Source organism: Canis lupus, chromosome 17 (assembly GCF_048164855.1).
Source record: "Canis lupus baileyi chromosome 17, mCanLup2.hap1, whole genome shotgun sequence".
Classification (NCBI taxonomy): Eukaryota; Metazoa; Chordata; class Mammalia; order Carnivora; family Canidae; genus Canis; species Canis lupus.
In genome coordinates, this window is record NC_132854.1 from 5313848 (window position 1) to 5338110 (window position 24263).

Here is a 24263-nt window from a genome sequence, read left to right on the forward strand (position 1 = left end):
CAGACACAGGGACAGAGGGCAGCCCATACTGTGAAGGCAGCAGCAGAGTGAGGATAGGGTGGAAGGTAGAAATCTGTTTAGAAGCCATCAGATCTGCACAGCCCATGCCCGCCTCTCCAACTCAGCACTTGCTCTCCCCAACCCCAGAGAAAGGCATTTACCCATTTCTTTATGCAGGGAGGACTATTTTTAGGAGATGGTTGGAGAGAGTTGTTGGGTTTGGTGCCACTAGGATGGGGAGGTTTGGGGAGGGACCCAAAATGTGGGTTAAATGAATGTGTACACACTGGGTGGAGACCCTCCCATCCCCAGCTATCTTCTCCCATTTGATTTTCAGCACAGCCTCTGTTCTCCTGGACAGATAACACTGGCTATTTTCTAGGAAATCTCACCAATGTAAAGGGAAGAAATGAACAAGTTTTTCCATTTAAACAGTTCAGGCAGGTTCCCTCACCAGGCCACTCACACCCCTCCTTAGGTGTCCTGATTTGCAATGCTTTTCACTGTGGGCGTTCAATCAAGAATGCATAGGCTTCCCACATAAAAAATAAGAAACAAAGAAGAAAAAAGTGGCTCAGAGAAAACAGAGCCCATCCAGGGAGGAAATAAAACATGAAAAATACAAGCCCTGCAAATATCTCAGCGATAAAATGATATGTTGCAACTGTGAAATGAAAACAGTTCAAAGAAAGAAAGAAAGAAAGAAAAGAAAGAAAGAAAGAAAGAAAGAGAAATAAAGAAACAAAGAAAGAAAGAAACAAAGAAAGAAACAAAGAGAAATCCAACATTCAGAGTTCATAAAAGATCTCTCGGAAATTAAAATGTGATAGAAAAAAAACACAATAAAATCATTACACAATAAAGCTCCCTGAATCTTCCAGAAAGTAGAGCAAAGAGATGAAGTGGCATAAAAGTAGGAGAGTTGAGATCAGAGAATTACAGGACAGTTCCCAGAGGCCTGATGAAGGAAGGCAGGAGTCATGCTCAGAAATCGGAAGGATAAGAATTTCTGAACCAGAATTCCATGCTTAGCCAAACAAGCAGTTAAATACAAGGTAGAATAAACACATTTTTCGACATGCAGCATCTTAGATATTTGCTCCAATGAACTTTCCTTAGGAAGATGCTAGATGCCACAGTCCCTTAAATCGAGAAAGGACACGTAGGCTATTCCTGAATAGGAAACCCAGAGAACGGGGATGCAAGCATCCCCCACGAGGGCGTTCACTGAGACAGTCGGGCTGGAGGTTGGGCGCCAGGCATAAAACCATAGGTCCCAATGGTAGAAGACTCCAGGAGAAAAGATAGAATGCCCTATTTTGCTGGAACAGCTGGGAAGTACTTGAGGTTGAAGTAGTAAGTACTTAGGAAGCTGTAAGATAATTATTATCTTAGGAAAACCAAAGCTGTAAGTTACAGAAAACTCAAGTTGACTGTGTGTCTGAGTTAAGAACTGTTTTTTGTCGTATCCTAATAAAGAGAACTTTGTTGAATGACTACCATGCAGGGACGGGGGTGCATAGGAGCTGAAAAATGAGTATTGATGATGTTGCTGTCATGTGTCCCAGGGGGAAATCTATGAAGACAACAAGCGAAAAATCAAGAAAAGCATAAAACAGGTTATTTGCAGGAATGTAGCTAAATACAGAAACAGCGAAAAGAGGTTCAAGTACTTGCCTCTGAGAAGGAAGAATTAGGGATGGGGGAGGTGGAGGCATTAAAAAAAATTTCTTGTGGAATTGTTTGATTATTCATGTATATGCATGTATAACCCTGAAAAAAAATCTTACTAAAAGGATGCACAAGGGGAAAAGGAACAGTATGAATTTTATCAGTCGAGAAGAAGAGTACATTTATTGGCCTGAATGACCTGCCTTATTCTCTATGAAATGACTTTAGTCATAGAGTTTGCTAGTCAGCAAACTAGCTTCTGAGTTTGGGAGAGCTTCTTACTTGGATGAAATCATTAAATATATTCTTGTTATATTCTAAAATGTTGATCTAAATGACCTTTAGATTTCTATTCTTATGATCTTAACTATAAACTCTCTTCTTTGTAGAATATAATTTTGGAAAACGTATACTTCAATAAATGATTAGCCTACTAGTGAGGTATCGTATATGAAAAAAGAAAATATCATACATTAAAAATGTCGGAGCTGCAGACCTCATTAATTCAGTTTTTTTTCCATATTCTATCTAGGAGAAGGTGAAGTTTACCTTTGAATGCCTAAGAAGAAATGAATATTGTAAGCATCATTATAAGGATATCTTGGTCATTTCTTTAAAAGAATCTGAAGATTGTAGTATATAATATTGTATTTAATAGAGTCTCTTTTTTTAACAAATATATATCGAGTGTATTCATGTAATAAATGCTTGTTAAGGATCTATTTTGTTCAGGCATTCTACTACGTATTGGGAACACAAAGCCAAAATACATAGTTCTTGCTTTTAAGGTGACAGATGAATAAGGAAATTGACATAAAACTAGCAAGTGTGCTGAAAAGGACAGATAACAGTGGCTCCATTGAAGAGTTAAGGTAGAATGGACTTGCAGCCCAGGAGAGAGTGTAGACTTCACACAGGGAATTTCAGGGGAGTTGAACTTGTAGCATAAATGAGAGTAAAGTCCGTGGACTGATGGGAAAGAATCCAGGAACAAAAGGCAGTCTTGGGCAGTGGTGAAAGTATCATGTGTTCTGGGAAGAGCCAGTAGCTCAGGATGTCCTGAAGCACAGGTCAAGGAGTCTGAAGAGATGGGAAAAGACATTTTAGATTGTATTATGTAGGTGGAGGCAATGAGACACTATTAATAGCTGTTATTATTAAGAGCGAACATTTTCAAATGACTTCTCTATGCTAGGCACTAAGCCCAGGTCTTCGATACCAAATCTTATTTAAAACTACTCTATCCTCACTTCCAAAGTTTCAGGCTTGAGGATAGCCCAATACAATTTGTGTAGAAACTTTATTCTACCATTCTTGAGAAAATGCGGCTGTCGAGTGAAAAGAAAAAAAAAAGACACAGAATGGTTTAAGTAGCTACTTAACAACATCACATATAATAGGGCAAGGAGCAAGATCGGAAAGATAGAGGTAGTCAAGTGTTTTATTCTTTTTACCACTTTGAAAGTTTCTAGGATATCCATCAATCAATTTAAAAATGAGAACAATGTCTTATTATAGAGGAAGAGGGGAAAGGAAGGGGGAGAAAGAAGAGATTGGGGGGGGAGGGAAGAAAAGAGAGAGGGAGCAAAGGAGACAGTCATTCATGGGGAGGCAGCTGCTGGAGGAGGGGAGGCAGCTGCTGGAGGAGGGGAGGCTGGAAACAGAACTCCTAGAAGGACGGGGAGACCCTTCTGGCAAAGTCCAGGCACAGGATAGGCATCCTTCCGCAGAACAGCAAATGGAAGAATCAGAGCATAATTTACCAAATAAATCCAAAGGAAAGGGTCCCCCCCCCCTTGGATGCTTGGGCGGCTCTGCCCACTCACCAAGAAGGAGAGCGAGGACCCCTGAGGTTGGGGAGACCAGTGAAGGCGGTTCCCGAAGCTGTGATGCTGTGATTGGGGGGGTTGTTTGGCTTGGTTTTGGGCGATGCACCAGTTAATCATATTCCTGGTGAAGAGAAGGGGCGGTGGTGCGATCCTGGGCACCAAGCGGGTGATTCCGTACTCATCAGGACCCAGAACTCCCCCCACCCCGGTGTGAGCTCCAGGAATAGAAAAAGCACAGCGAGGCATTTGCAAAGACGGGCCTGGGCACAGGTGACCGACCGTGCCCCCACATGGTCTCCGCTGGCCTCTCCTTTACAAAGGGCTCCGGCCCCCCGGGTTTGGTGGCTCAGAACTGAGAGGGTTGGCAGCTTCTGTCTCCTGGGAGCTCCTCCCGGCAGCTCGGCCTTCCCCCTAACCGGCCCCTGTCTTCCTGCCGTCCCCAGGGCTCTACGAAACCTTTCTAACCAACGATGACCCCGAATGCTGTGATGTCAGGAGAGAAGAGCGCCCGAGCAAGCCCTCCAGAGGGACGCTGGGGCCCAGCAGCGCCTGTCACAGGACGTCCCCCACAGTGTCATCAGCGAGCAGGCTGTGCCACAGCAGACTCAAACTGTGCGTGCTCGTGCTCATCCTGCTGCACACAGTGCTCACGGCCTCGGCGGCGCAGAACGGCACGGCGCTGGGCCTCGGGGGCGTGCAGGCGCTGGACGAGAGCTCGCCGCGCGACGAGTAGCCCGGGGCGCGGGGGCGCGGGGGGCGCCCCCAGCCCCGGCCCCCGCCCGGGCCCAGGCCCCGCCCCGCCCCGCCCCCGCTCGGACCCACCCTCGGGGCCTTCTGACCCTCTCGCCGCTGCTGGGGCAAAACTGAAGATGGGCCTGGATCCAAACGAGGACACGAACACAGCTTTTTATTGACTAAAAGGCTGTAAAGTGACTTAAATTTCTCACACCATTTTATACACTGTGTTTTAATGTTTGGAGGTTTTATTTGCTTTCCTTCGGTTTGGATTGATTTTTGTTGTGTTTTGTTTTAAATTTATCTTTTTTTTTTTTTTTTTGATTTTTGATTTTTTTTTTTTTTTTTTTTTTTTTTTGCACTTGTTACTACAGGATTTATTTTCGGGGATGGTTTCTCAGAGGTAAACTAAGTCTTCACTGTCTCTTTCTCTCTATCTATATATATATTTCTAGTCATTGTGTGTGTTCATCAGATAGTTCTGTCTCTATGTCCTGTCAGTTTCTATTAGAGGAATGATCGCTATGACCTCACGGTATAGCAAAATACAACAACAACAACAACAAAAAAATCATAAAAGATAAAAAAAGACAAAAAAAAGAAAACAACAAAAAATACAAATAAAAAAAAAAAAAAACCCTAACTCTTCCCTCCTGCCTCCAGACCCCAGGGCCCTCCCAGCACCTCCCCCCTCCCCCCTCCCCCCACCCCCAGCCTCTCCTCCCCCTATCCCCTCCCCCATCCCCTCCCCCTCCCTCCCCCCCCCCCCCCCCCGCCCCCAGCAGACAACGTGGCTTGCTTCTGTTTGTGCAGCCGCAGTGCGGGCGCGCGCGCTCCGGGGCTTTGGGCCTCAGTGGTCCACCCCACCGGGAGCAGAACAAGGGGTTCCTTTTTAGCTGAACAAACAAGTGCTCTCCATGGTAGGCGGAATCAGACACTTAACACATTTTTATGTTGACAACAAAATAAAAGCAAAGAAAACCACCATGAACTAGGTTGCTCCCGTTCCCCTTCTCCAAGCCCCCCCCCCCCCCGCCCGCTGCCCCCACCCCGAGTCGGGATGCACGAGGCTGGAAGCCCCTCCTGCAGGACTGCAGGCAGGCTTTCGTGCACATCTCGGTGTGTGGGGGCCTTTGAACGACAACAGAGGGTCTGAGGACACAAATCTGGGTTTCTTTCTCCTCTCTGTGGTTGTGGAGGAGACCGTAGAGATGCTCCAACACCTGCAGTATACAGAATATGTACAATTTTACCCCAGTATCTCCCCAACCCATAATTTAAAATTTTCCAGGTATAAAGTGTATGCAATTCTGCATTATCACAAAAGAACTTGTTAAAAGAAATAGATTAGCCATTTTCATTCAAGTGCAAAAACTTTGTCACTCGAACACGCTCTAGATAGTTGATGAGAAAAGGAGAAGTCAGATCGCTCTGTTTGTATTTTTCTTTTTGTGGGAACATTTCACCTGCTGAGTGTATATGAATTTGCTTTCTAAAAAAAAAAAAGGCTTTTATGAGTTTACAGTAGAATCAGTGGAAGGAAGAGTTCATAAGGGCTGTTTTTAAAAAAACAAACAAACAAACAAAACAAATGATTTAAAAAAAAAAAAAACACTTCACATTCCTTCCTATACTCTAACTACATTTGGGAAGTGCACTTCAGATATGTTTGCTGTGTAGCTGGGAGATGAAGGAAAACCATAGAAAAGGTCCTCGTAGCGAACAAAATTTAGTTATTAACTTTATAGCTATGAAATTCCCCCTGGCATTTGTTTTTGTTCAAACAAACTTTAATCTCTGCATCATACTTAACCCTGCGACATGCGTACAGTATGCATATTTTGTTTTGAATAAAAAAAATGTTTTGTTCCAGTCTGTTAAGAATATTCAAAAAATAATAAAGGTATTGCTTAATAAAATTGCTAGAATTGTTTAGCAGTACATGCACAAATATTTTACTAGATTCTTCGTTTTAATAGTGTTTTGTTGAGACTGAAAATCCTAAAATGGTCTGCGCAAATGCAAAAAAGAAAAAAAAAAACACCAAAAATCCAAAATTCTCCAGTTTTTGTTCCTTTTTTAAAAATGTTTTTTTTTCCTGGGAATGTTAACACACATTCACAAGTGCATGTGCACACACACACACACACACATATAACAGGCACAGTATTTTTAATTTACAGAAATACAGTGCTATTTCTGGGGCCACAGTGGGTGGAAAGAGGGCTGGGGGCACTGAGTTGTGGTGAGTGTTAAACACTCGTAGAAATGAATGTGTTTAAAGGCCATCTACTGATAGGCCACAGATTTCTGTGGAATTGGGGGATGACAGAAGTAGGGAAGCAGTGGTTGGAGGGTGAATGGGTGCTGACTCATAAGAAAAGATTTAAGGTGAGCTCTTTTTCAATTGCCCTCTTTAAGGGCTTTAAGACATATGGCTAGGAAGAAGTTTGTTCTGAGCTTCCCCTACCTCTGCCATGCAAAGGCCACACCACAGTGCATTTATCCAGTGCTCCTCATGCTTTTGTTTGTGCCATGGGAATTTCCATTCTTTGGTACGATGACAAATCAACACAGATGCAAATTCCACCCACTCTCATGGGAAGATGTTATTATTTCTAGGCACTGGGCAACATGATTGAAAAAAAAAAAAAAACAGTATCCCATGACAATCAGGGTTCCATTTTCTCTTAGTATCTTTTGCATCTGGTTAATTTTTTTTTCAAATATAGAGGGATTGGAAGATACCACTGGGCCATGTTTCAACTTTAGTTTGGGGAAGATGGCAGCCAAAAGAGGGAGACCAAAAACCACCACTACTTTACCAGACAGGTAAGTCCTCCAGAAAACAATTTCAAGGGTTGGGAGAAACAGCACACAGTATTTAATTGTACTGTGAACCTATAATTTAGGTGAGGAAGGGCGGGAAGGGAGAGGGCAGGGATGAGTTACATCCCTCACGTCAACCATTGGATTGTCGCTCCTTCTAGTAGGATTCTTTTCTTGCCATATACGTTTATTCTTATTATGTGAAAATAATCTCAGTGCCTGGTATTTAATACTGTAAATGTGTAAGTACTTCCCTATGACATTTCCACTGACACAGGGAACTAAAGCAGCTTTTCCTGGGGTCAGCCAAAGGAACTGAACAGGCAATGACTCCTAGTCAGAGTCAAAAAGCAGCCATGGAAGATGCAAATCTCACTACACCCACAGGTCATTTAGTTTTTCCACTTGATCAACATACATATGTTAATTCTACACACAAAAAAATTAAGACACTGCACCTTTCTTTTTTTTTTTAAGATTTTATTTATTTATTCATGAGAGACACACAGAGAGAGAGAGAAAGAGAGAGAGGCAGAGACACAGGCAGAGGGAGAAGCAGGCTCCATGCAGGGAGCCTGACGGGGACTCGATCCTGAGACTCCAGGATCACGCCCTAGGCTGAAGGCAGGCGCTAAACCACTGAGCCACCCAGGGATCCCCAACACTGCACCTTTGTAATCGTCATCCCGTTTTATTTTTCTCATAGTGGATATCCATGGCATAGTAGATAATGAATGACAATATTGAAACTCTTATTTCTGAAAGCAAATTGAAAATCAAGAAAATAATATTTCATCCACAAATGTGTAGAACAGTCTTCCTCATGTTTAAAATTGTCTTTTTTTTTTTTTTTTTTTTTTTCTGCAATAGAGAAATTCCAGCTTGTGGAAGATTTTGATTCTGGAAAACCAAATGTCAAGTAACATAGTGGAGTTGGAGGTCATGCCTTACAGCATTTACATTCAGTGAGACTTCAAACTGACTGTTCTTTCATTAAAAAGATCATGTTGTGGGCAGCCCAGGTGGCTTAGCGGTTTAGCGGCGCCTTCAGCCCAGGGCCTGATCCAGGAGACCCGGGATCAAGTCCCCGTCAGGCTCCCTGCATGGAGCCTGCTTCTCCCTCTGCCTGTGTCTCTGCCTCTCTCGCCTCTCTCTCTCTCTCTCTGTGTGTCTCTCATGAATAAATAAATAAAATCTTAAAAAAAAATCATGTTGCTCCCCTCTATCACTATATAGTAAGTGAAAGTTGTTCATTTAAATGGCATCTTTAGAGACAAAGGAATGTAGTTCCTTACCAATGAATTGCTGCCATTAAGTACTAGAACCTGTAGTCATTAAAATAAAAGATTTAAGTCAGGCAGCAAGGAAAGAAAGGAAAACAAGAAACAGAGAGAAGGAAGAAAGGTAGGAAGAAAAACAAAAATGAATTTTTATATGAATGAATACGAACATCATTTTTGCCAGGAAAAAAGAATAAATGAAAGATCCATGTGCCCAAGAGATTGCATTTGATACCCAGACAGCATTAAAACATTGATCAGTCTAAGACACCATTTGTGTTCTTTTTTAGGTAACAACTATATTTGCTACTGGAAGTATTCAGTCAGAGATATGAAAGGTGCATCTTGTTTTTACTAGAATTGCAGACAGGTATTTGATTATATACACATGCAAATATACATATAAGGAGGAAAGCTATAATGCTATAGCACGCCTTCATAGTGATATGTAGGCATATAATGTATATGTATATACATCATTTACAAGTAAAACTTTAACCACAAAATTATTCCATCCATGACAATACACACATAACATTATAATGAATGAATTCTATTTTTGTTTTTTTTTCCTATTTTTGTTTTGCTAAAGTTTGAGCAGCATGCTCATTTAAACACTCTACCTACTTTGATGCAGAAAACAGACTCTCAGATTGTCTCTATTAGTGAAGGAATAATAATTTTTAAGTAATCAGAATAGTCTCTATCCCCCAAGCATTAATGATGTTTAGAAAAAAATGAATATTTCATGCAGGTACTGAGTGATGGTGAACAACCAGTCTTTAAATGGGAAGGGGGAAAAAACCAAGTGGAGCATAAAGCAGTATCTCCACAACATTTATAAGAAATTTGAAACTGCTTCAGAGCCTAGAAATTCTCTGTACAATGATAAAATGAGATAGATAATCCTCTTGGCCTTGGAATAAAACTCAAGGCACGAAACCAAATATGAAAGATATTCTGACATACTTCAGGGCTGTGTTTACCTGACACAAGACATTCAGCTTAAAGTTACAAATCGTCAATTGCCTGCTGTGTCATCTGAAGCCACACAGGCTGGTAGCCAGAAGCTGGAGCTCCCACCACATCTGAGGGTGAATTCCAAACATGGGCTCTGTAGCGCAGTGAGAATCATAGGTCTCACCCCTGCTATGGAAGTATAATTTATTTTCTCCAAATTCTAAGATAATTATAAGATGTATAGGTTTTAAACTTAAAAAGGTAAAAATGATTAAAAGAACACAAAAGGTTTCCAATGTCTTAAGCCACATCTGGCCAAGTTTCATCTTGCTACACCCCTAGCTGCTCCTCCGGTCAATGCAGTGAAATAAAGAAGAAGGAGGTCGGTGGGAACATCTAGATGAAATCCCCAGCTAAGAGTGGTAGTACAGTGTGCTTTTAAAACTCTTTGTTTACAGCTGAAAAAAAGCACAGGATCTTAGGGGCAAAGCCATGGTCTGCACAAGGCAGCCAGGACATATTTGAACATGAGATCACATAATGTGCAAACACCTCGGGGGCCACTTAAGTGAGACAAATAATATAAATGTGCCTAGACACAATGGGGTCCTTGGTTACAGTTGTGATGATTACATGTTCTTGAAGGAAATTTACTGCTTTCTTGTGGGAACTGCTCCTGCAGTCTTTCGGGGTCACGGGATTAGACTGGTTTTTCTCTTAACATATTTTAAGCCACACTTTACATTTTTAATCTAGCAAACTGACCATGGATGACTTTTCAACAGTATAAAATATATATATATATATATATATATATATATATATATTATAGAATTAAAGTGAACTCTAATGACTTAACGTACACAGCTTCTGTTTCTTATTGTCTGCCCCTCCCCCCACACCAATCCTACAAGGAATAGTAAAAGAAATACATAAGAATTGAGAGGTGGCCCCATAGGCAAGTGTGAATTGATCTAAGATGGTCCTGGAAATAATGATGCAGACTCAGAGTGGTTTTTAAGCTGCTTGTGGATTTATTTTTTCTAAGTACAAATCTTTGACACTGCTGGATTCCATAAGCAAAAACACTACAAGTAAATTTAAACCTATTCTGCATGAATATAGTTCTAAACTGAATTGCTATCTCTTTGTCTTAAAAGAATATTATAATTCCCATGGAAAGAAATCACACTGAAAAAAATCAGGAAGCCTGAAAAGTTTTTGATAAAGTCTACAGAAATGGATTATGTAGAGTTCTTTTATTTTCTTTCATTTTTTTTTTTTTTTGGTAGAACCATTTGTTCCCAGCACTCAGTTTAAATGGAAAGACCTGAAGTGTGATTATAATCTGAACAGCCTACATTTGAGAGAAGCAAATATTGTGGATATGAAATTTAATTTTTTTTTAAGTTTTAGTTTTAATTCCACTTGGTTAACATGGTGTTCTATTAGTTTCAAATGTATGACATAGTGTTTCAACATCCATATATCATTCTGTGCTCATCACAAGTGCACTTCTTAATCCCGGCACCTATTTAATGCATCCACTCCACCTCTCTTCTGGTACCCATCAGTTTGTTTTCTATAATTTATTCTGTTTCTTGGGTGACCTTTCTCATTTCCCCAATTCTAGTCTTTCTACCCCATCTTGCCACTTCTCTGTATCTACTAGATATTTTAATGTATTTGCATATATTTGACCCACTCCCTATTTCTGACTAAAACTAACATATTCAAATGTTTTCCCATTTACAATTTCACTGGAAAGCCAGACTATTGCTATTGATCTCTGGATATTGGCTGCTGATCAGCAGGTATAGAAATGGTGACCCTTTCTTTGAAAACTTCCAGCCTCTGCCACACTGACTGCCTCAAGCTGCCAGCTGTTCAAATGCTAGCTAACTAGAAGGGCATTTGTTTTGAAAAGTAAATTTCAACATATGTCCATTTCTTATTGACCGTCACACCTAACAGAAAGTGAACATCCAAGCAAAAATTAAAGTTCTATGTGGACATTGGGAAAAGCCTGAAATGAAGACTACATCCCTGTTACTTTTTCTCCTTATTTTCTTCCTTTTACTTGATATGATTTTTCATTTCTATGTCATGATAAGCATCTGAATGTTTGCACTAGAACTTAATGGGCCATATTTCCATTTTTAATAGATTTATCAATGATAAATGATTTATTAAAAATAGGTATGACTTACAAACACATGTTATTTTCATTTTTTTCTAAGTTCATTCAAATACACTTTTAAGTAAATAGAAACAGAAACAAGTACTAATAGCTGGCAATTCTGAAGGGTTAAGAGTGATGTAAAAATGAGCAAATTTCACTAAGCTGTTATGTAGTACAGAAGCAGCTAGAAGAATGCTTTATTTCTCAAATTTCAAATTCTAAGATCATTAAAATATTAAATATTAAACACTGATTTTTCAAAAGTTATAAAAGTCACTGGTAAGGTTTGTTTATGCCTTGTTTCTTTGGTCAGCTAGATTGTTCCTCTGCTTTTCCTCTCACTACCATTATGTTATTGATCCAAGTAACTCCTCTTTAAATAGAATTGGCCAAATTTCTCTATGTAGATATGTTGTTAGGCTTGATTGTCTGTTGATTGTGATTTTAAAAATTATCTAGTTAAATATGAAGCTTTCAGTGCTTTATTTGGCTTCTTTCTTTTGTATCTTATTTTTATTTTATTTTTTATTCCTGGCTATTTCTATATATGGTTTGAAAAAATGGAGCAGCCCAGCTAAGGTAATAATTTCTACTGACTTTGTCGATCCATGGAGAAGATGAGGGAACCAAGCATATGGATTGAAGGTGCCCTAAATGGTCAGTCCAGCTACAGTCTTGTTCCCAACCTCAACAGCCACAGGCATGATGTTTCTGGATAAGCCAGGTGCTGATGTGGCCATAAAACCAGGGATCCTACTGAAGCCCTTGTTAAGAATGTCATTATATATATATATATATATATATATATATATATATATATATATATATAACACCATTATATATATAACACCAAAAATGATATGTCTATCTATATTTTCCTTCCCCTTCATTTAAAGGGCACGCAAAAGTTATCAGTAAATGAAATCTAACAGCAACAAATTTTGTTTCTAAGCCTTTAAACAATGATTGAATTTTGATGAAAAACTCCATAAAAAACATTTGCTACACCCCCTACACAAAAATCAAGTTGAGCCAAAGCATTTTGATTTAATGTGATTATCTTTTTCTGAAATATGATACAATGAAATAAGGTTTGGGGTACCTAAAGTGTACACCGTGATAAATAAGTAATCAACTATATTTAAAATATTTTCACGTAATTCTGCCATAATTAGTCTAAAATTTGGTACTCTTCTTTGTATTGCAGTTTGCCTTTCCCTTTAAAACAATGTAACCTTTTATTTAATTGATGTGGTTTTTTAGAAGCTGTCTTTCTGTAGTTTTCTGGATCTCTTCAAATTTCATATGGAACCTTGGAGAGTCAGACTCCTTTCAGTAAAAAGCTTGGAATTAAAATCTCTACTCATCTGTTGACCCCAATGTGTATCAAAGTACTCATGTTGTTACAAGAGATTTAAGTACCTGCTTTGATTCTGATCTTCTTTGCCCTTTCCTCCTCCTTCCCAATCTCTCTCTACCTCCCTCTCCTCTCTCCTCTCTGTCTCTGTCTCAGCTTTTCTGTCTCTGTCTCAACTTCAGGATTTTGAAATGAGATCTCTTAGTGTCAATGTCATTATTGAACCATGTGGGCTGTCCTCTGATTGTTAAAATTGGAAAGAGGATTAAATGATATTAAAAGATGTGAAATATATTAAATGCAGCATCCTTAGAATATGTTTGGTTGTGCAACCAAGACCTTTTAATTTTCTTATGAAAACTCTGATGCTCTAATTCTATTACAATTACAAAGAGATAGTCTGTTCAAAAAGAGGAAAGCTGTAAGAGCATATGAAAAGCACTAATATAATACCTTTAAAAGAACGCATTTAAAGATGCAAACAGTGACTTTGACTTTTTCAGGGTTAGGCATTTGGATTTACATATATTATAATAAAAGAGAAAATTTACTTTCAAAACTCGATTTTGGAAAAAATGTATTTCAACAGAAATGGAAATTTAACCTCCACAGAAATCCAATTGTATTGCATACATTTTTAAACTCTTGAGAAATCCATTTTTATATTTTTTATGGAGAAGTAGCATCTTGACAAGAGCTTGGCCCTCTTTATCAACACCCACAACATCCCACAACAGCACTGATTTTGTATTTATCTGAATAATCTGCAAACTATACAGTGGTAAGTAACACTACACCTTCAAATGGGTGGATCGATTTTGAAAGATCTAGGGCTAAAGAAAATACGTGAAGGGATTCTTTCTTTTAAGAGTAATCCATCTCAAATTTTATAACCCTGTACAATGACAAATAACAGCCAAATCCAGCAGAATGGAACAGGAATATTTAATGTATCAAATCAGCATGGAATTTTATTCATAGATACAGATAAACACCAGATTTCTTCTTTCTTTTCCCCGTGAACCCAGCCAATCAATTCATCTATTTCTCCCTCAGGTTTTTCTCAGAGGTAAGTGTAAAGTGAAAATTTATTTCTTGTGTCATTAGAGGAGGAACGATGAAGCTCAGGCACAATATTATTTGTACCCCTGTCAAAAAGTCCCTGGTACACTCAGCTCTCATCATCAGAGCAGGGGGCACTGCATCTCCCAGACAGCACCCTGTCAGCTTCTGATGACTAAGCTTTTCTACTGAAGAGGATGAGGAACCTGTCCTGAAACAGCAGTCAAGCTCATATAAGAACAAGATGTGGGGGAAGAGAATACATTTCTTTTTTAAATCATGTGACGAACACCAATAAAATTTCTGGGCAATAAAAATACGTCTTGAGGTATTCAAAGGAGCATTATATAAATTTCTTTTCTTCTGTTTTATTTTATTAAAGTTTCCAGAAAGTGGAGTACCTGGGTGGCTCAGTTAGTTAAGCTCTGCTTTGGGCTCAGGTTGTGATCCCAGAGTCTAGGGATCTGGCCCTGCATCAGGCTCTCTGCTCAGTGGGGAGTCTCTGCTTCTCCCTCTCCCTCTGCTGTTCCTCCCCCTGCTCATGCTCTCTTTCTCAACTAACTAACTAACTAACTAACTAACTAACTAAATAAATAAATAAATAAAATCTTTAAAAAAAAAGTTTCCAAAGAGTGGAAAAAAACCCTGGAAGTTAAAATCAAGTTCTAATGCCTTTCATTTTCAGAAGAGTAAGTATACCTTACATTTCCATTTATTAACTTATTTTAAACAGACATATGAACTGCCTACATTCATGACTTTCAATCATTTATTGGAAAAAAAACTTTGTGAGAAGCCTCCAGTCACTGGGACTAAGCTAGGCTTTGGAGAAACTGACATAAAAGAAGTAATTTTGGTCTTCTGGGAGTTCTGGGACCAGTATGGGAGAAGGGCATAGGGTGATGATGCAAAGAGTAGGCCAATAGTATGGTAAACTTAGAGCCCTATGGGAGCATTTAACTCTGACTGGCAAAAGTTAAAATTTCACAGATAAAGTGGCCTCATAACCAAAGAAGAGGTTAGCAAGCAAATGACAGAGTATGTGGTCTCATACAAAAGACTAAAGCAGAAGAGACCACTGTGTGCAGTTCAGAGAGACACACTGGGAGAGTCTCATGGTTGGAGAAACAAGGGGCCACCCAGCTCAGAAGTTTGGATTTGACCCCCAAAGAAAAAACCATGAGAGACTATTTTAAAAATGATACTGCACAAGGACCTTCACGCATTTAAAATTTTTCCCTTGGCAAGAGCATACAGCATAGATCGAGGGAAGTAAAGCCGTAAGGGACTATAACATTGGTGGGAAATAATGAGAATCTGAGCAAATGCAGCAGTGAATGAGACCAAGAAAAGGAATGGATCTGAGAAATAGTATGATGTAGAATAGCGGGGCTTGATGATTTTCTGAATACGAGTGATAAAGACAAGTAAAAAAAAAAAAAAAAAAAAAAAAAAAAGACATGCATGAAAAGGAATCTCAGTTTTCCAGTGTGGCCATTCATCATATAAAGAATCCTGGAAGAAGAATGTATTTGGGACCATGGACAACCTGTGCACATTTAGGAATGTTTCAGGGGGCCAGAAGACTGCCTCACAGCAGCATAATACATCTGTTACTTAGGATAATGCTGCCTGTTCTACAAAATTTCAATAGCTCAGCATAAGAGTTTACCTTTTGCTTCCTTGAACACCCAGTGAATGCCTCTCCTGTGGCTACTTCCAATGCCCAGGCTTCTTGTCTTGACCTCCCACCCAACCTGAGGCCTCATCTGGGCCCATATCAACCCAGATGAAAGGGACAGTGTTGGGATCCCTGGGTGGCGCAGCGGTTTGGTGCCTGCCTTTGGCCCAGGGCGCGATCCTGGAGACCTGGGATCGAATCCCACATCGGGCTCCCGGTGCATGGAGCCTGCTTCTCCCTCTGCCTATGTCTCTGCCTCTCTCTCTCTCTCTCTCACTGTGTGCTTATCATAAATAAAATAAAATTAAAAAAAAAAAAAAAAAAGAAAGGGACAGTGTGGGAAAGTTGCAACCACTTTCCAAACATGACAGTGACTGAAGCTTTGGAGACTAGAGCTCTGAGGGAATTGAGTGACGTCGGGCATAGTGGTTAAAAAGACAAAGAAGGCTTACAGGAGACATAACTTTTTCTTTAATCATCTGTCAAGGTCAGGCATTTTTCATAATTCATTTCTGGTTCTCACAACAAACCTCAAAAAAGTTGTTTTTCATTCTAGATTTTTGGAGGAGGTACAAGTCTCAGAGAGCCACAGAAACAGGTCAAGGTCATATAAGTACTGAACACCTATGTTTGGACTCAAGTGTGATTTTTCTAATGCCAGGCTTTTCCGCTTCCCTCACAAAACACTTTGTATAACCCTGCTCTCCTTCATCTGGGAAGAGTCCAGAGTAAATGAAACTATTTAAAGTTCAATTTAGTCTTAAATAATAGAAACAAATTGCATTTTTAATTGTCAAAAATAAAGGAGAATTGCAATGAAATTGGTGAAAGCATCCCCATTTTTCCATTCATGCCTTTTGGTCCTCAAGGTCAGTGAATTTATAGAACTTCCTATTCACAGATTTATACTTGCCAAATCTCTGGTCTTATAATGAAGATCTGGCTTCAGTGTTGATTAAATATGATCATATCACAAGGCTGTGGAATTCCAAAGAAAATTAGTCAACATTAATTGAAATAGGCTACATAGTGTTCAGGTCAATGGTCAAGATGAGTAATAGACATTATCTTCAATTTTGACAGCTTTACAGCTTAGTGAAGGCTACAGGCATACAGAACTGGCAGCCATACTTTTCACTTTATATTATTGGCCTATTGTTAGCAAGTGATCAAATAATCTTTGTATCCAATGATTTAGTGGTTGGGATTCATTCTTTCAAAGCTGAGAGTGAAAAATCACTGTTCTCCATAGGGAAATATATTAAAAGAGAGAACATAAATGTTATTACTAAGGACATATAAAACTGAAAGGTGACACATTATAAACCCAATGCTATATCCAGCTCAATGACAACAATGGTCATTTGTGGACAAAGTTGGAAATTCTTCCTGAAGTCTCCACATGTTGGGGTGCCCAGAAAAATTCCTATAATGTCATAAAAATCTATTTTTCAAGAGAGTATTTAATTTTTCTAAATGACTCTTTAATCCATTTATTTACTTGATTTTCAGAATCAAAGATAGCATGATATATACACTTTTTTTTTTTAATCAGCAACTGGTAAATACTTTATTTTATTTTATTTTTTTTAATGTAACTCTGGGTAACTGTTTTTTTTTTAAATTTTTTATTGGTGTTCAATTTACTAACATACAGAATAACCCCCAGTGCCCGTCACCCATTCACTCCCAACCCCCCGCCCTCCTCCCCTTCTACCACCCCTAGTTCGTTTCCCAGAGTTAGCAGTCTTTACGTTCTGTCTCCCTTTCTGATATTTCCCACACATTTCTTCTCCCTTCCCTTATATTCCCTTTCACTATTATTTATATTCCCCAAATGAATGAGAACATATAATGTTTGTCCTTCTCCGACTGACTTACTTCACTCAGCATAATACCCTCCAGTTCCATCCACGTTGAAGCAAATGGTGGGTATTTGTCATTTCTAATAGCTGAGTAATATTCCATTGTATACATAAACCACATCTTCTTTATCCATTCATCTTTCGTTGGACACCGAGGCTCCTTCCACAGTTTGGCTATCGTGGCCATTGCTGCTATAAACATCGGGGTGCAGGTGTCCCGGCGTTTCACTGCATCTGTATCTTTGGGGTAAATCCCCAATAGTGCAATTGCTGGGTCGTAGGGCAGGTCTATTTTTAACTCTTTGAGGAACCTCCACACAGTTTTCCAGAGTGGCTGCACCAGTTCACATTCCCACCAACAGTGTAAGAGGGTTCCCTTTTCTCCGCATCCCCTCCAACATTTGTTGTTTCCTGCCTTGTTAATTTGCCCCATTCTCACCGGTGTGAGGTGGTATCTCATTGTGGTTTTGATTTGTATTTCCCTGATGGCAAGTGATGCAGAGCATTTTCTCATATGCATGTTGGCCATGTCTATGTCTTCCTCTGTGAGATTTCTCTTCATGTCTTTTGCCCATTTCATGATTGGATTGTTTGTTTCTTTGGTGTTGAGTCTATGAAAAGCCCACAGCAAATATCATTCTCAATGGGGAAGCACTAGGAGCCTTTCCCCTAAAATCAGGAACAAAACAGGGATGTCCACTCTCACCACTGCTATTCAACATAGTACTGGAAGTCCTAGCCTCAGCAATCAGACAACAAAAAGACATTAAAGGCATTCAAATTGGCAAAGAAGAAGTCAAACTCTCCCTCTTCGCCGATGACATGATACTCTACATAGAAAACCCAAAAGTCTCCACCCCAAGATTGCTAGAACTCATACAGCAATTCGGTAGCGTGGCAGGATACAAAATCAATGCCCAGAAATCAGTGGCATTTCTATACACTAACAATGAGACTGAAGAAAGAGAAATTAAGGAGTCAATCCCATTTACAATTGCACCCAAAAGCATAAGATACCTAGGAATAAACCTAACCAAAGATGTAAAGGATCTATACCCTCAAAACTATAGAACACTTCTGAAAGAAATTGAGGAAGACACAAAGAGATGGAAAAATATTCCATGCTCATGGATTGGCAGAATTAATATTGTGAAAATGTCAATGTTACCCAGGGTAATATACACGTTTAATGCAATCCCTATCAAAATACCATGGACTTTCTTCAGAGAGTTAGAACAAATTATTTTAAGATTTGTGTGGAATCAGAAAAGACCCCGAATAGCCAGGGGAATTTTAAAAAAGAAAACCCTATCTGGGGGCATCACAATGCCAGATTTCAGGTTATACTACAAAGCTGTGGTCATCAAGACAGTGTGGTACTGGCACAAAAACACACATAGATCAGTGGAACAGAATAGAGAATCCAGAAGTGGACCCTGAACTTTATGGTCAACTAATATTCGATAAAGGAGGAAAGACTATCCATTGGAAGAAAGACAGTCTCTTCAATGAATGGTGCTGGGAAAATTGGACATCCACATGCAGAAGAATGAAACTAGACCACTCTCTTTCACCATACACAAAGATAAACTCAAAATGGATGAAAGATCTAAATGTGAGACAAGATTCCATCAAAATCCTAGAGAAGAACACAGGCAACACCCTTTTTGAACTCGGCCACAGTAACTTCTTGCAAGATACATCCACGAAGGCAAAAGAAACAAAAGCAAAAATGAACTATTGGGACTTCATCAAGATAAGAAGCTTTTGCACAGCAAAGGATACAGTCAACAAAACTCAAAGACAACCTACAGAATGGGAGAAGATATTTGCAAATGACATATCAGATAAAGGGCTAGTTTCCAAGATCTATAAAGAACTTATTAAACTCAACACCAAAGATATATACACTTTTTAAAAAGATATGTTCTGGATTTTATTGTCTTAGGCTTGGTCCTTCTAACTTCTGAAATCTTTAAAACCTGCCTCTATATTCCAAAATAATATATAATAAGCAGTTCGAGAAAGCACTGGGTAGTTGATTTTACTAATTGGCAAGAGAAATATGCATTGTACTGACTTTTGGTTAGATAAAATTAATGAGTATAGTTGTCTTGGAGTGCCTGGGTGGCTCAGTCGGTTAAGTGTCTGCCTTCAGCTCAGGTCATGATCTCAGAGTCCTGGGATTGAGCCCCCCGTATCAGGCTTCCTGCTCACCAGGGAATCTGCTTTTCCCTCTCCCTCTCCCCCTCCCCCCCTGCTCGTGCTCTTTCTTTTTCTCTTTCTCTCTTTCTCAGATAAATAAATAAAATCTTTTTTAAAAATGAATGCAATTGTCTGTGTGAGCAAAATGGAGATTCTGGGTATAATAGACTATGCTGGGTTTTAGTCTATTTCCTGATAATAAGCCCAAATTAAATATCTTCATAATATCTGTCAGGTTTTATGTGCAGAAATTACAAGTTGTTTGCATTATTCAATATGGTAATGGGACTATTATGAAAATCCCAAGCTGATTTGTGAGCTAACACACTGAATAAGAACTCACTAGAAATTAAAGAATCTATATTTTGTTGTTCTTATAGGGAAGTTGTTCAATATAAATCTGGTTGAGGAACAAAGCATTTGGAAAGGTTAAACTAATAAACCTGTGTTTAGATTATCTGGGATTATCTGTCAAAACTCAATTTCCAGATTAATATTAATGCATTTCTGCTCAATGGGAATATCTCTATTTCTTGGAACAGTGACTTTGCTAATAGTAATTTGATTATGTATGGTAAGATTTAGAAAAGAGTTAATGGCAATGTATTTTAATATTCCTTAGCATTATAAAATTAATCATTTAAAGTAACCTTACCCACCTAGCACATCAGTAACTAACAGATAGCTAACATATCAGTTACTTAATTCCATGAACACAATATTTAGATACTTATCACTTGTACATACCCAAAGGAGATGCCAAAATCTCACTGGCCCACTATAAAACATAACTATGTAAAAAAACTATTATAATACAAAATAGATATATTAGAATTTTAATGAAAATGAAACATTGCCTGATATTTTATTTTTTTTAATTTTTATTTATTTATGATAGTCACACACACAGAGAGAGAGAGAGAGAGAGGCAGAGACACAGGCAGAGGGAGAAGCAGGCTCCATGCACCAGGAGCCCGACATGGGATTCGATCCCGGGTCTCCAGGATCGTGCCCTGGGCCAAAGGCAGGCGCCAAACCGCTGCGCCACCCAGGGATCCCATTGCCTGATATTTTAGATAGCAAAATCAAAATTGTAAATTTTTGTCACCTACTGAATATATGAATTAAAATTCTTTTTTTCATCAAATAAAAAGTAGAAAGCCAGGTCACTTGTTCATTAATCCAAATATCCTAGTTTTACATAATTTGTGGTGTGATATTTCTAAAATAATTTGAGGGTGTTCTTAGCTAACTTAGCCCTTTTAAAGTTTCTATTATTTTAATACAATTTATTTCTAATTATGAAAAACTGTGTGGTCTTTTTTGTTACACTGAAACAATCACAAACTTGCAGTATAGTTGCAAGAACAGTCCAATCAACTTTTCCCCCTTTCCCAAACTATTTGAGAATAAATTGCCAACCTGAAGTCCTACCTTCTCTGATAAATTTTAAGTGTATTTCCTATGAAAAAAAAAAAAACACTCTTCTTCATAACTACAATACAATCTTCAAAATCAGAAAGCTAATAATGAAACTTGCCACTGTCTATTTCTTGGATCTTATTCAAAATTTCACCTATTGTCTCAAAAGTGACCTATAGGGTAAAATAGTCCAATTTAGAATCACATGTTACATTAAGCTGTCATGCTTCTTTTGTCGCCTTCAGTGCGAAACAGTTCCTTAGTATGTCTCTTACTTTTATGATTTTAAAAGTTATACGCTACTTATTTTTTAGAAAGTCTCTTAATTTGTGTTTTTCTGATCATTTTATAGTATTATATTGAAGGAATATCAGAAATATTTATCCTATCATGTAAAACATGATTTTGGCCTGTCCCATTAATGATGATCTTCATTTTGACTACATTATAAAAGTGGTTGCCAGCCCCATGCCTGGGGACATCACCATAAAAAAAACAACGGAAATAGAAAAAGCAAAATAAATTCAAGTAAAGAGGAAAATCATGAAAGCAGACAGAGCAAAACAACACTTTATATACAGAGAACCATCAAGCAAAGAATGTCAGCACATCATCAGAACTTATGGGACCAGAACAACATTTTTAAAATTCTGAAAGGAAAAAGTGAACTTTCTCCCTCAAAAATTCTATAACTAGTGAAAATATCCTTCAATAATTAAGATGAAACAAAAGCATTTTCAGCTAAAGTCAAACAGAGAATTTATCAAAACTAGACCTGTACTCTAATAAATGTTAAGAGAAGTTTTTGAGACTAAGGAAAATGGTAGCAGTGGGAAATTAGGATTGTCCAGAATGAATGAGGAGCATTGGAAAAGGTAAATATAGAGCTAAATATAATTTTTTTTCTTAATTTCTTTTAAAAGGTCACTTTTGAAAATGTAAAGTGTAAGATTGCATCAGGGGGTTTATAATGTTATTAGATGTATTGTGAAAAGATAAAGATGCATATTGTAATCCCATTTACAAAAATAAATAAATAAACAAGTACAGAGAGTTATAGCTAAGGAGATAATATAAATTAAATTAAAATTCTGAAAATATTCAAAGAAGACAAAAAAGAGAGAACAAAGGAATGAAACACATAGGGACAAACACATAGGGACAAACTATTTTAAAATAGTAAAATATTAGACCTAAATCCAACTATGTCACTAATTACATTAAATATTCCAATTAAAAGGCAGAGATTATTCAATCAGTGGTTCTAATCAGACCCAACTGTCTAGGTTCTAACAAGACCCAACTGTCTATAAGAGAGACATTTTAAATATAAAACCATAACCAGGTTGAAAGCAAATAGCTGTAAAAAATATATGCTATGTAAACAGTAAGTGTAAGAAAGCTGAAATGGCTATATTAGTTAAAACAGACTTTGAGAATCCAGTATTACCAAAGTAAATAAGGGGGTTTCCATAATGATAGAATTAAAGTGAGAAATTCTATGATAGTAGGAGACTTTCATACTTCTCCTTCAGCAACTGACAGAACTGAAGAAAAAAACAGCAAAGATATAGAAGATCAGAGCACTAACAATCACCTAGTTGTACTTGATACTTAACAGTGGTAGAGTGCATGCTCTTGATACTTACAATGGTAGAGGATATGTTCTTTTCAAGTGCTGATAGTATAATGCAAACAATAGAGTTAACAATAGTATAAACAAAAGTATATACACAGGGCTATAAAACATGTCTTTAAATTTTTTCAAGGATTAAAGTAATACAGAATGTGTTACATGATCACAAGTGAATTAAATAAAAAGCCAATAATAGTAAGATATCTTTTAAAAAGGCTAATATATTTAGAAATCATTTTTAATATTAATGTATTTATTCATTTTTTAAGATTTTATTCATTTATTTATTTGAGAGAGAGAGAGTATGAGCAGGGGAAGGAGTAGAGGGAGAGGCAAATTCCCCATTGAGCAGAGAGCCTGACTCAGGGCTCAGTATTAGGACCAGAGATCATGACATGAACCAAAGGCAGATGCTTAACCAACTGAGCCACACAGGCACCCTTATTTTTAAAAATATTTACAAATTAAACACATTCAAAGAAATCACATAAGAAATTAGAAAATATTTGTAATAAAAATGCAATATATCAAAATTTGTAAGGAATAGCTAAAGTAGTTTTCAGACAAATATACATAAATTCAAATGCTTATATTAGACAATAAGGAAAATTTAATATCAATATTCTAAAGTTCTGGACAGCCCGGGTGGCTCAGCTGTTTAGTGCTGCCTTCAGCCCAGGGCATGATCTTGGAGACTCGGGATCGAGTCCCTGTCAGGCTCCCTGCATGGAGCCTGCTTCTCCCTCTGCCTGTGTCTCTGCCTCTCTCTCTGTGTTTCTCATGAATAAATAAATAAAATCTTTTAAGTTTTTTTTAAAAAAATAAAAAATAATAAAATATTCTAAAGTTCTACTGCAAGATGGTAGAAAAGGAAGGGCAAAGTATACTCAAAGCATGTAGAAAGGAAAAAATACTAAGAGTGAGAGATGAGTTTTTGCTATGCACTTAATGTTTGTATCTCCTCAAAATTCATATGTTGAAACCCTATTCCCCAATGTTATGGTATTTGAAGATGGAACCTTCGAAATGCAATTAGGTCATAAAAGTAGAGTTTTAGTGATGAAAGTATTACCCTTATAAAAGACACATTAGAGAAATGATGCCTTCCAGCCATGTGAAGACACAGCAAGAAGGTTGCCATTACAAATAAGAAAGAAGGCTCTCACTAGACATTGAAATCTTCTGGTAACTTAATTCTTGACTTTGTAGCCTCCAGACCGTGAGTAATAAAGTTCTGTTGTTTAAGCCACTCATGCTATAATAGTTTGTTACAGCAAATCAAACTGATTAAGACAGGAATCATCAAGATTGCAAAATAAAATAGAGAAAAGTAACCAATCCAAAACCTTGCTTTTTGAAGTTATTGACATTTACAACACCCTAGCTAAACTAATCTAAAAATGAAAGGACACAAATTATCAATATAACAAGTAACTAAAGGGTTATTACTACAGATCCTACAGACATTAAAAGGATACTATGATAATATTACAAACAACTTTTTGCCAATAATTTCAAAAAAAAAAAAAAAGGAATATAAAAATCCCCT

The 24263-nt window shown here is 38.0% G+C and overlaps 1 protein-coding gene and 1 long non-coding RNA gene across 3 annotated transcripts in view; both read left to right on the forward strand.

The window, feature by feature from the left end:
• Nucleotides 1-4250, forward strand: part of NALF1 (NALCN channel auxiliary factor 1) — a 625228-nt gene extending 620978 nt beyond the window's left edge. The window contains exons 3-4 of one of the 2 annotated variants that reach the window (XM_072782416.1): nt 2204-2249; nt 3944-4082. In XM_072782416.1, the coding sequence (XP_072638517.1) occupies nt 2204-2226 (23 nt within the window). In that variant the 3' untranslated portion in view covers nt 2227-2249; nt 3944-4082. Of the gene's footprint in view, nt 1-2203; nt 2250-3943 lie in introns of both variants that reach the window. The other variant, XM_072782415.1, reaches the window with a different exon arrangement.
• Nucleotides 4251-5011: 761 nt separating this feature from the next.
• LOC140607848 (uncharacterized) lies at nt 5012-11517 on the forward strand. Its single transcript, XR_012009760.1, has 2 exons — nt 5012-7067; nt 7935-11517. It is a non-coding gene; the product is annotated as an uncharacterized lncRNA (long non-coding RNA).
• The last annotated feature ends 12746 nt before the right edge of the window (nt 11518-24263 follow it).